The sequence below is a fragment of the Sminthopsis crassicaudata genome, chromosome 5 (assembly GCF_048593235.1).
Source record: "Sminthopsis crassicaudata isolate SCR6 chromosome 5, ASM4859323v1, whole genome shotgun sequence".
NCBI lineage: Eukaryota > Metazoa > Chordata > Mammalia > Dasyuromorphia > Dasyuridae > Sminthopsis > Sminthopsis crassicaudata.
Window position 1 is genome coordinate 46,741,249 of NC_133621.1, and position 12,413 is coordinate 46,753,661.

Below are 12,413 nucleotides of genomic sequence, written 5' to 3' on the forward strand. Positions count from 1 at the left end.
AAAAAAAAGGAAAAAAAAGCAAGTCTTGCTCTCCCATTAATCTCCATTCACATGGGTTATGATATTTGTCTAGGCTTGACCCTAACCCAAAACTGCAGCTAGATTAGCTAGTATAGAGCCTGTTTCTCACCACATGTCAAGGCAGGTGGAGTATTCTGTTGAGCCCAAGAGGACATCTGGAGGTCTGTACCACAGAGTAACCACTTCATTGGAGTACGTGTGGCTAGGGACCGATTTTGCTCTTGCAAGACCTGTGGGTGACAGAATAGAAAGAAAGCTTAATCAGCATAAGTGGAGCAAGGGAGCATAGAATGGAGTGTTTACAAGTTTCAAAGGTCAGACTGAGAACGTTATACAAAATACATGAATGGAATGGGATCAATTTTATTGGTGAATTAATAGCGCCACCTTAGCCTCTGAGGCCATAACCAAAGGATGTATTGTTATAAATTATTAAATGCAAAAAGCTAGGGAAAGTAATTTATGGTCAACACAGGTCAACTAATTGGTTTAATAGTATCTTTTTCAGATATCTGTGGAAGAATTATGAGAATGAATATGACAGAGTAAGGGGCTGTTTTTTCTACTAACTTAATCACATCACATTTCTCAAGATCAAACAATCATTAAAAGCAGCATAACTGAGAATAAATATATCATATCACCATAAGACACTGGCATAATGTATTCAACATATTTCAGTTAAAAGGAAAACAATAAATCCTAAAACATGGTTTCCTTTTCAGTCTTGATTAATGTAATTTGGCAAGATAGCTATTGCCCACTTGAGTTGTTCTAGATTTTGGTAATGTATATGAAGTAGAGAAAACAAATCCATTCTTTCCAGTTTCCTGGTCCATAATACATTGCCATACTCTTGCAAAAACATGGTTGATATGTCTCATTTTTATCAATTCCAAAAGATAATTTTTTATTTATCACTGCCAGATCTAAAATACACATTCATACTTTCCTCTCAGTCTCTCCCCCCGCCACCTCTGCCTCTCACCCTCCTTCTCTCTCTCCTCTCTTTCTCCTCTCTCCTCTATCTCTTTCTCTCTAAGAATTCACCACCATTTTAAAATTAACTTTAATACTCTGAATAGTTGAGGCCTGAGAAAATATCTTATATCATGAACTTTTAAAAAAATCTATTAAGACAATTTTCTAAGTATTTATATATATACATATACATATATATATATATATATATATACACACACACACATATATATATTTAAAGATTAATAGGATACAGTGAGAAAAAGAACTCCTAATTAATTCTACCAGTGAAATTGTTGCTCAACTCATACAACAAATATAGTTTTTCTAAGAATGAATTATCTAATTAATCCTTCATTCAAAATTAAATCCTTAAGAATGAACAAAGAAAACACTTTTAATTTTTTAGATAAATGACAAGTATTTTACAACAGATATTTGTAATCAGCTTTTAGGTCTTTTCTACTACCAAAATATCTTCTTCATGATTTTCCATACTTGAGTGCAGGCAAATAAAGGGTCCTCTATCAAGAACAATTAAGATGTCCTCAAGCACTAAGATCGATTGAATGAAAGGGGATTTTCAGTGGCAGACAGCACACCTCCGCTTATGTCTTCCCCAATGCCTCATATCATGATGTGGAGGTGAACTTGGACTCTCAAAGACAGAAGGTAGGCTCTAGGTTTCCATTGTGCTAGAAATGTGTCAAGGATCAGTTATATGATGAACTGCACATCCCCTGTCTTAGGGCTGCCTTGATACATTAGGATGCTCATCACGAGGCAGAACCACTAACTGGAACCTACACTGATGAATATTCTGGCTAAAGCTGACTCTCACAGACCAACTGCTTAGTCATAGAAGGGCAGCAAACAGTATATGCTCACATCAACAAAGTTAACAATCCTTGAAATTATTAGGGAAAAAAAATCTTTAAAAGTAGAATTTAAAATTTGCAGAAGAAGGAGTAGTAAATCAAAGAGACAAATAAAACCCTCACGTTATTTTCTCCCATGAAACGAGACAAACTAAACCTAGTGTTGACAGGACCCAGGCCAGTCAAGACTGAATACCCTATGACTAAGATAAAGACCACATCCTATCTGAGTTCTTATTTGTGCACTGATGGCCCCTCATACCTTAAAATAGTCTTTCTCATCAACTCCACCTCTTAAGAGTTCTCAACATTACCTTCAAGTGTTCCCTTGTTGTTCCCCTTTGTACTGGAAGAGGACTTTAATGTTGGGCTTACTGTGCAGTGCATCCAACTATGTCTAATTAGATGATTAGCCATACGAGCTAATATGAGCTTGGAAGACTCTACCATAGCTCGGGCACAAATAATTCCGATTCAAGAGCTATTTTCTACATGAAACCTTTTTTGTCTGGAAAAGGCATCAGTGTCAAACACAATGCTTTGTCTACAGGAGTCATTCAATTGCTTCTTGGGCTAACAGAAAGATTAATTTGAAAGAGATAGAGGGAGATCTTACATTGTCTATGGACTTTAAACTATGTCCTGTAGATAACAGGGAACTACAAACTATTTTTTATACATGGAAGTGGCAAGAACAAAGTAGTTTTTGGTTAAGGTTAAGCCAGAAGCTGCTTATGGGAGAGAGTAAGAGAGAAAGCACAGGGGCCTGCAACAATCCAGGTATGTAAAGAAATCCCAAATTAGGCTAAAATAAGTGAAAATAGAAAGTAAAGAATAATGAGAAGCAGGGAGAGAAGGGAGAAGCCATTATTGTCCAGAAAATACCGTGTGGATCTGTCTCTCCAGCTCCAGTGACCCAGCTCAGTGGTCAAAGAGAGTGATCACCAAGAGGTTTTAAAAGTAGAGTAGTACTTTGTCATGGTAAGGTCCAGTGTATATAGATGGGCCAATGTGTAGTTACTGTGGAGCACCAAAAGTATCACTGAAGCCAAGAAATTGTAGATAATTGTGAGAATTTAATAAAAAGGGAAAATCTGAGTAGGTAATGAGGAAACCAAATTATCACTTTTTGGAGATGCACTTAGAGAATCAACTAAAAAACTTATCAATAATCCACAACTTTAGCAAAATTGCAGGATACAAAATAAATCCACATAAATCATCAGCATTCTTATACATCACTAACAAAATCCAACAGCAAGAGATACAAAGAGAAATTCCATTTAAAATAACCATTGATAGTATAAAATATTTGGGAATCTATCTGCTAAGGAAAAGTCCGAAACTAGTCATATTGTAAATATACATTGTCAATGCTTCTATAAATTATCAAACATGCCAACCTATGGTTAACTAAAAACTCAATTTGGATTGATAAAAATTACAAATAAAAAGGGAAAATCTGTAGCTGTCATTATCATATGAAACTGAGAAGGTTCCTGGCAAGGGAGTAAGTTACAGCAGGGATGCAATTAGAATTTGCTTGTTGAATAGAAAAGTCAGTGAAATCAGTGGCAGCCCTTTGAATTTCAATGTTATTTTGCTGGACAAGTCCTAGAAAATATAGGATCACAGATTTAGAGCTAGAAGATCTCCATCCTAGCCAAGTCCCTGCATTTTATTAATGAGGAAACAGAATTGTGGGCAAGCTCAACATCTTGGTCAAATTCAGCCAGGTGGCAACCATTCCACATAGCATTTGAACCAAGAATCTCCATGCCAGAGCTACCATATTGTAGTGCTGTCTAGACAGCACCATAACTTTTAGCATTAAGTCAGAGGCAGCTTAAAAATTCCATTAAGAATCACACACACACATACACACACATACACACACACACACACACACACAGAGATAGATAGATACACAGACAGATAGATAGATAGATAGATAGATAGATAGATAGATAGATAGAACGAACACCATTATTCCATAGTAGATAAATGGTCAAAATTTATAAGCCTAATTCTTGGGGAAAAATGGCAAAGAATTTAGAATTACATTTTTTAAAAATGATCTAAATCAATAAGAATTAGAGAGTCTAATGCACATTAAAACAACCCTGAAATCTTATCCTACGCCTGAAAATTGGGATGGAAACGACCAAAGAATGTTCATATTGGAGAGGGATACTGATACATTGTTGATGAAGCTGTAAAATGGTGCTTCCAATTTGGAAAACAATTTGGAATTATACAAATAAAATGACTTAAAATGTTCATACTATTTGAATGACTGATTCCATTCTTGAGCTTGTACCTCAAAGGAATCCATCAACTAAAAAGTCCTCATAAAAAGTCCCTAAAATTTTCTAGCACTTTTTTTGGGGGGTGACAGTTAAAGACTGTTGAAAAAAAGTAAATGACCATTAGTTGTGATCCATGAATGTAAAAAATTATATGATTAATACAGAGAAACAATGAATGATGAAGAATGAAGCAGAGACAAGTAAACAACATAGAGAATGACTACAACAAAATCAATGGAAAGTACGCCCCCCAAAACAAAGCAAATATATCAAAACACCTCCCAACCTATCCTTTTCTGGAAGAGGGAGATCCTCAAGTGTTCAACACTATGCAAATATTTTCAGATTTTTTTCAATTTAATGATCATCTGTTAATTTTTTTTTCTTTCTAAAAAAAAAAAAAAAAAGGAAGTCATAGGAGATGACTTTCTGGGAATAGTGGAGTATCGTGGGCATTATAGTTGGGAAAACAATAATGATGCAAGAAACCGAAAATATTAATGAAAACTTTTAATAAAAGAATGAGGCCTGAATCCTCCAAACTGAAAATCAGACCTTTCACTACCTTTTTATGTGTTTGTACTCTATCTTCTTTGGGGTTTCGTCATGTACTGGCTATGGCCAAGAATTACAGCATGTTATCAAATACATTTCCTCTCCGAGGTACTCTTTTATATCCCTAGAGTAAAATTATCTCTTCCTGCTCTCATATAGAGAGTAGAGAGGAAAATTATCTCTTCCTGCTCTCACATACACTACTGGAAAGCACAAGATCCCAACAAAGGTGTTCTGCCTGCTGAGAAGCAAAAGATTTTTACCTTAAAATACATTTAAACCTGATGTAAAAGAGAAATAAAATACAAAAGTTTTCAAAGGCTTGCACAAAGGATGTCACAGCAAAGCCTCCAAAAGTATTAGAATTCAGTCGCACCTTCTTTTCCTGCTCTAATCATGAATAAATTTGGAAACTGTCAACTTCTCAAATATTTTTGGTAAAAGATATATTGCTACATATTTATCCAGTTTGTGCATCAAAACATGCTTACTCATGCAAAATTTATTTAACCACATCCTCCAGCTGAAAGAAAACTGGAGGGTTGGATTAATTAGCACAGCATGTGTGAAAGCTTTCTTTCTAGGTTCCTTGTCCGTTGCCATGGTTACACTACAGGAAGAAAGATACCCTACCTTTTCAAAAAGGTGGAGCTGAGGGACTATGATCAAAACTTCTTATATTAATGGTTAGTGTTATTGTGAATTAAAAGTCAAAAGTCAATGCGATCAGCTTGCCAGATGACTACACATTATTTACAGGTTGCAACTAGCAAAAAAACCTCTGAGTGGGAGTCTGCTAAAGTGTGTATGCATACACACAGAAGAAGGTTTCATAATAACTCAATGAGGTCAACTTCCAGCTGTTGGTGCTAATAATTGTTTTCATGGCAAAAAGGGAAAGGGGGAAGGAGGGAGGGAGGGAAGGAAGGAAGGAAGGAAGGGAAGGAAGGAAGGGAAGGAAGGAAGGGAGGGAAAGAGGGAGGGAGGGAGGAAGGGAGGGAGGGAAGGAGGGAAAGAAGGAGGGAGGGAGGGAGGGAGGGAGGGAGGGAAGGAGGGTTAAGTTCTTCCAAGAAGTCTTTTTGTGCTTGAGAGCATTTTATATTTCTCACTGAAAAAAGGTGGTTCTGAATATGAATCCAGATTTGCTCTGTCCCCATAATAACTATCTATGGTTGGATTCTTTCTCTTTTGCTTACTCATTTTTATTTTTGATTTTAATTTGATTTTAGCAGCTAAAGTGTAATCAAATTGTAGTGCTGAGGTATGGGCAATGATTTCCTTCTTCCTGCTGTTTTCTAGGGGTTAACTGTGGGCTCTCCACTCCACTCCTGGAGCCCCCAGCTACACTGTCCTTGCAAACGGTTTTGCTCATCTTGGTCCCTTTAGAGGGTGCAAACTATAGTCGACCTCCCTTTCCCTGGAATTGAAACCAGGGAGTCTGCTCTCCTGCTTGCACCCAGAGCCAGCAGGGTCCCCCCCAATCCCTGCTATGTGGGAGCTACCTGAGCAGCAGCAGCAGCCTGGCGCAGTCTGGTATCCCTGGAGTGGAACCCCCTTCCCCCCTCCTACTCAGAGAGCAGAGCCCCCTCACTGTTGGCCAGATGAAAGTTTCTAAGGCTAGGGCTGCCCCTTAATCCAGAGGCCCCCTGGGCCTTGCTGCAGTGTTGGCACTCCACAATGCTGCCCCTAAAGCCAGGTCTTTCCCAGAGACTTCTCCAACTGTCTTAGAGGGATAACTGCTTTATCCTGTGCTTCTTTGTCTTCTTTGGGGTGTTCTCTATTTTTCAGGAGCAAATATGGAGAGCTATAAATTTTCTAACCTTCTCCCCTCTCCTCTCTAATCTTCTGATGAGTTCTTTGGTTTTAATGAGATTCTTATAACATAAAATTACGTCACCAAAAACTTACTTGGTTGCTCAAAATATGAACAAAGTGTGTATCTTTCAATAATAGGAGCTATATAGAACATACCATAATCTTCAATGGATTAGAATTAAACAGAAAGAGAATATTGGACCTTGGTGGGAGGGATAATTAGTTTAGTGGAATTCTTTGATGCACTGTGATTAAATACTTAACAAATACTGGCTGAATACTGAATGGGAAAATTAAGAGAAGGGTTAGAGCACAGTCTGATATTCACCATACCAGAGCTCAACTTCTGACAGTGCTATGTACGCTCTGTGTTAACATGGCAGGTGTCAAATTAAGAGATTGGCTGAGAATATCTCTAGGATTTCTTCTATTTCTAATTCATTTCACTTTAAACTCAATAGTCCATTGCAAAAAAAGAAATGTGAAATAAAGTTTTAGAAACATTGGTTATGAAAGCTTAAGTTTCATTTATTTATTATTTCTAGTTAATAGCATCTTATTTGTTTACCTAGCTCTTTAGCTTTAAAATTTCACAATTTTGTGAAACATAATAGATTATGTACACATAAAGAAGATCACACATGCACAAGTTCATTGAAAATATTACTAATCAGTAATTCCACTTCAATGATACATTGCATCATGTATGCATTAATGAGGAAAACAGAATCATTTCCAGGACTGTAGATATGAATATATCATCAATTTCACAGTTCACTAATTTACATTTGCATCTCTAGCTTCTAGTTTTCATTTAATGACCTTCATAGCTATTATTTCAATATTGGATATGAACAAGATGACCTCTACACTTTGGATGACAAAAAATATATAACAGAAAAGAACTACAATGATCTCACTATGTAAATATATATATATGTATATATACATATATATATATATGTATATTTTATAAATTTGGAGATGTTTGTAGATTAAATTCCCTTACATGGAAAAAAAACCTTAATGGTAAAATAAACTATTTAAATAAATTACAAGACCCTGGCTTCCCAACCAAATTGTAATATTCAATGCCTTTAAACACTTCATCATAAGCCATCTGTTTAGCACACATATGCAAAATATAGAGTAGGAAGGTATGTGTGTATTCATACATATGCTAACTAGATACTATTTTGTGAAGTAACAGCAAACTATCATAAGAGGGTCAGGTGGGATAAATAAGCTTTTGACTTGATGACAGAAACATAGTTTAATAAGAAATATTCAGTAAATTTTGAATTATTTCATTTTTTAACGTTTGAAATAGCGACATATTTCCCTCTGTTGGTTTTCAAAGCCTCTTTTCTGATATTCCTGGGATAAATTTCTCTGAAAGCCTATGGTAAAAATCTTCATCATCCAAGACATAAAAGTATAAGTGAGCTTAGTGTAGAGAAAGTACAAAAATAAATATGCAAGTTTCAAATGTGCCAATGTTTTTACAGAAGTAAAAAATGAGCGATTTCACAGGCCCACAAATTAAGAGATGGAAAAAGCTTCAGACAGTCCAACTCCCCCCCCCGCCCTTTCTCCTTTTTTTCAAATGAGAAAACTGCAAGTCAAAGTTAAATGGGTAAGTGATTTGCCAAAGGTGAACATAAGTTCAAATTGTTTTTCATTGTAACATGACCATCATTTGGAGATGTAGCACCAAACAGAACTCAGCATGTAGTCTTTAGCTGGGAAGCCTATGATACCTCTCATAGCAAGGATAAATTGTTAACTAAAAACAACTGAATAAAGTATCTCAACTGGACATCAGATGCAACATGTTATCCTTGTATTGCCCCAACTAACTCTACCAAGGAGAAAAAACTTATTTCATTTTCCATTCTTTTGGACCATTAGCACAGTATTTGGGTAATTCTGATGTTCAGATTTTAGCTTCCTTTTCGTGACCTCTCCATTTATACCAACTGCTATTTTAGGTTTCCTATCCTAGTCTGCATCTGTTCAAACACACAGTATCTTCCCATGGTTCTTTGGATTCCTCATGTGTGACATTTATTAGTCTACAGTAATTCTGTTAAATATCCATCTACTTCTATCAGCTTTCCCAACCATTCTGCACCAACTTTTGCTTCCAATCCTTGGCTACTCAAAAGCATAACCCTGAAAATACATTTGGTATGCATTACCTAAAAGGATTATTTTTGATGGATTGAGAAGATCACTGTAAATACCTGGAAAGAGTCTATATATGCTAAAGAAGAAATTCAAAGTCAAAAGGGACTACAAGAAGGGAAAAGAGAAAAAAAGAGGAAAAATATGATTTTCCAAAGAGAAATCAGGGAAGACAAGACACCAAAAATCTGGAAGAAAACTAAAAAAAAAAAAAAAAAAAAAAAAAAAAAAAAAAAGTTTTTTTTTTAATTTAGTCATTTTTAAGTCATGTTCAACTCCTCATGAGTCCATTTGGGGTTGTCTTGGCAAAGAAGCAGTTTGCTATTTCTTTCTCCAGTTCGTTTTAGAGAAGAGAAACTGAGACAAAAAAAAAAATAGTCAAGTGACTGGCCCAGGGCTACACTGATAGTAAGTGTCTGAGGTTGGATTTGAACTCATGAAGATGAGTTGGCTGGAATCCAGGCCCAGGGCTCTGTGCACTGTGGTCTAGCAGTTCAAGAGTGAAAATGGGCTGGCTCATGATAAAAGGAGCCATGTTATTCATCTCTGCTGGGAAGAAGCAGAAATTCCATTTTATCATAGAGCTCCATCTAAGCAGACTTCCTTAAAATAAGGCAGGGGAATTAAACAGAAACTAAAGCTAGAGAATTAAACAGAGACCAAGGATAGAGGTAGTTCATTTGCATTTGAATAATTAACACTCAATAATGACTCTATATAGTTGAATATTTTTGTATAGATTCTATACCATAAAAAGATAGAAAATAGACAAATTTTTTTCCCTAAAAATTAACTTAGAGGCAATTTTAACAATTGTTTTCTATCACAACAGACATCTGATCTCTTGACTAGGGCTAATCCAAAGTAATGAAGCAATTTTGCAGATGGTCTGAAAAGAATAGTGGGAGGAAGGGACAGCTACAGTTTAAAACACGGTTCATCATTTTATTTATTATGGAACTGGTGACCAAGAATTGGTGTTCTTTGTTTACAAAGAAGAGGTTCAAACTCCAAAGGTTTTCACTAAATAGCTTTCTTTGGGGCTTCTAGCACACTTTCCCCTGGGGACATCAGAATGTCACAGGACTAAGACTTTAGCCCCCAAAAAGAGTCATTATCTTCTCTGCAAACACTTGGGAATAAGTTACCAAGTGCAGCCCAAGCTTTACATAAACCTGTCAAATATTTAATTAAAAGACTCTTCCCAAAGCAGCTCCGCTCTCTAGCTAACCTCCTCATCCCAATACCTAGACAATCCTTCAGACTCAGAGCAGTGCCCACATGGCTGTGGGGCATTCAGCACTGCCCGAGAACTTCCCAGAGTCTACACTCCGTATATGATGGACACTGGCAGTGATGGTCCTCACCTCAGCTCTCACTTGGAGAAATATATTCTAACTTCCCAATCCTAACTATAGTGCCTGGCCCAGATTCCCAGAGATCCCACTTGGGCACAGGAATTCCTAGCTCCTCCACTTAAGCCTGAATAGGCTGCCCCCTTGATAGGCAGATAGCTTCCTGAGGTGATCATGTTCTAGCACCTTTCCAGAAAACCAAATATCTATCTATGTACGCATGTGCTATGTGTGCATGTGCACACACACGTACATAGACACTTGTATAGCTGACCAGCTTCTCTCCAACCTCCCCAGTTTTGGTCTCCTTTCTCTACCTATCTCCCATATACATAGTCTTCCTTAAAAAGCCAAGTGTTTAAGTGTGTCAACTGGCCATAAATCACCAAATCTGTCATCGTTGGTGGGGAATCATAACAGGGTTGACTCAGAGCATTTTACACCAAGAAGAGTTAATCAATGTTAAAACAAAGTCCTTAGCACTGGAGCGTGTGAACTTGCCTAAGGCGACATCATCCATAATAGAATGTCAATCCATCAATAAGTAATAAAAACCTACTCTTTTCTAGGTACTATGCTATGTCCTGGGATGCATGAACAAAGAATGAAACCTTTATTATTTAATATATATATATATGTATGTATAATCAGTGTAACTATATAGTGAATATATACTAAGTAGTTAAATATAAGGTAAACTGAGGACAGTCACCAGAAAATAGAAGAAATAGGAAAGGCTTCATTACAAAAGACTAGAGTTAAGGTGCATTTTAAAGGAAGGGAGAGATTCTATGAAATCGAAGAAAGAAATGCATGAGATACATTTCAAGCGTGGGGGATGGCCAATAAAAAGGCACACAAATGGGAGATGGAAGGGTATGTGGAAAGAACAAAGAGAATGACAATTTGGATAGATCCCAGAGTGTAAAAAAGAGAACAATAGACAACAGGCTGAGAGCAGGCTGTAGAAGAGAAGACTTTATATTTTATCTGAAACCATTGGAGCTGGTTGAAAAAATGAGTCAAATGATCTTATCTGAGATGAAGAAAAATTATTTGGCACAAAGGACAGAGTATCCAGGGAGGTATGACCAATAATGTCAATTGGAGAGGACAAGTTGAAAAGACTTACACTCAGTATTTCTGGATTATTTTTCCCCTAAAGATCTTTTTCTTCCTCTTTATTAAACTATAAGCCCATCTAGGGTAAGGATTAGGTCTTATTCTGACATATTATGCAACTACCTGAAGTGTTCTCTCTATATACCTTTTAACTGCTATAGGGTGTGTACGTAACATAACATGGGACAGTTGGAATAAGACAGTCTCTGACTAATACACATAGAAAAAGAAGAAATCAAACATCTGTTTAAAATAAAAATCAGATAATAAATGCCTATAATCCATAGAGAATAGGCATGAGTTATCAAAGTGTGTAGTTTAAGACTACTGTCTTAATAGATGGAAAATGAGTTTGGCCTTAAGTAAGAATAAATTAAGTTGGATTGTAGTTGGGAAGCAGCAGAGTTTTCCAAGTGTTCCAAGTGTTTAAGGATACAAAATACTGTTTTTATAAAATGAATACTCTACTAGTGATATTATAACTTCCAATTCTGCAATAGTTTGAACAAAAGAATTAGGATTACAAACTCAAAGGCCATTGGAAAGACACACGATAGGCATCTACCACATGGGGATTATTACCAGTGGCTGTTTGAATGCAAGAAATAATAAAGTATATAACTAGAGAAAACATATAGACAACAAATAGTTGTCCATGTGACAACAATAAGATAAGAATGAACAGTGCTACTACTGGGCTTATATCCCAAGGAAATACTAAAGAAGGGAAAAGGACCTGTATGTGCCAAAATGTTTGTGGCAGCTCTTTTTGTAGTGGCCAGAAAGTGGAAGATGAACAGATGTCCATCAATTGGAGAGTGGTTGGGTAAATTGTGGTATATGAATGTTATGGAATGTTATTGCTCTGTAAGAAATGACCAACTGGAGGAATACAGAGAGGCCTGGAGAGACTTACATCAACTGATGCTGAGTGAAATGCGCAGAATTAGAGATCATTATACACTTCAACAATGATACTGTATGAGGATGTATTCTGATGGAAGTGGATATCTTCAACATAGAGAAGAGCTAATCCAATTCCAATTGATCAAGGATGGACAGAATCAGCTACACCCAGAGAAGGAACACTGGGAAATGAGTATAAACTGTGAGCATTTTTTGTTTTTTCTCCCCAGATTATTTTTACCTTCCGAATCCAATTCTTCCTTTGCAACAACAACAACAAAATT

The 12,413-nt window shown here is 36.4% G+C and overlaps 1 protein-coding gene across 10 annotated transcripts in view; it reads right to left on the minus strand.

Moving 5' to 3' along the window:
- CDK14 (cyclin dependent kinase 14) overlaps positions 1–12,413 on the minus strand; it is a 772,185-nt gene that overhangs the window by 253,953 nt on the left and 505,819 nt on the right. For all 10 annotated transcript variants that reach the window (XM_074266573.1, XM_074266570.1, XM_074266566.1 and 7 more), the window contains one exon: positions 131–251. In XM_074266573.1, coding sequence (XP_074122674.1) covers positions 131–251 — 121 coding nt within the window. The remainder of the gene's footprint in view (positions 1–130; positions 252–12,413) is intronic.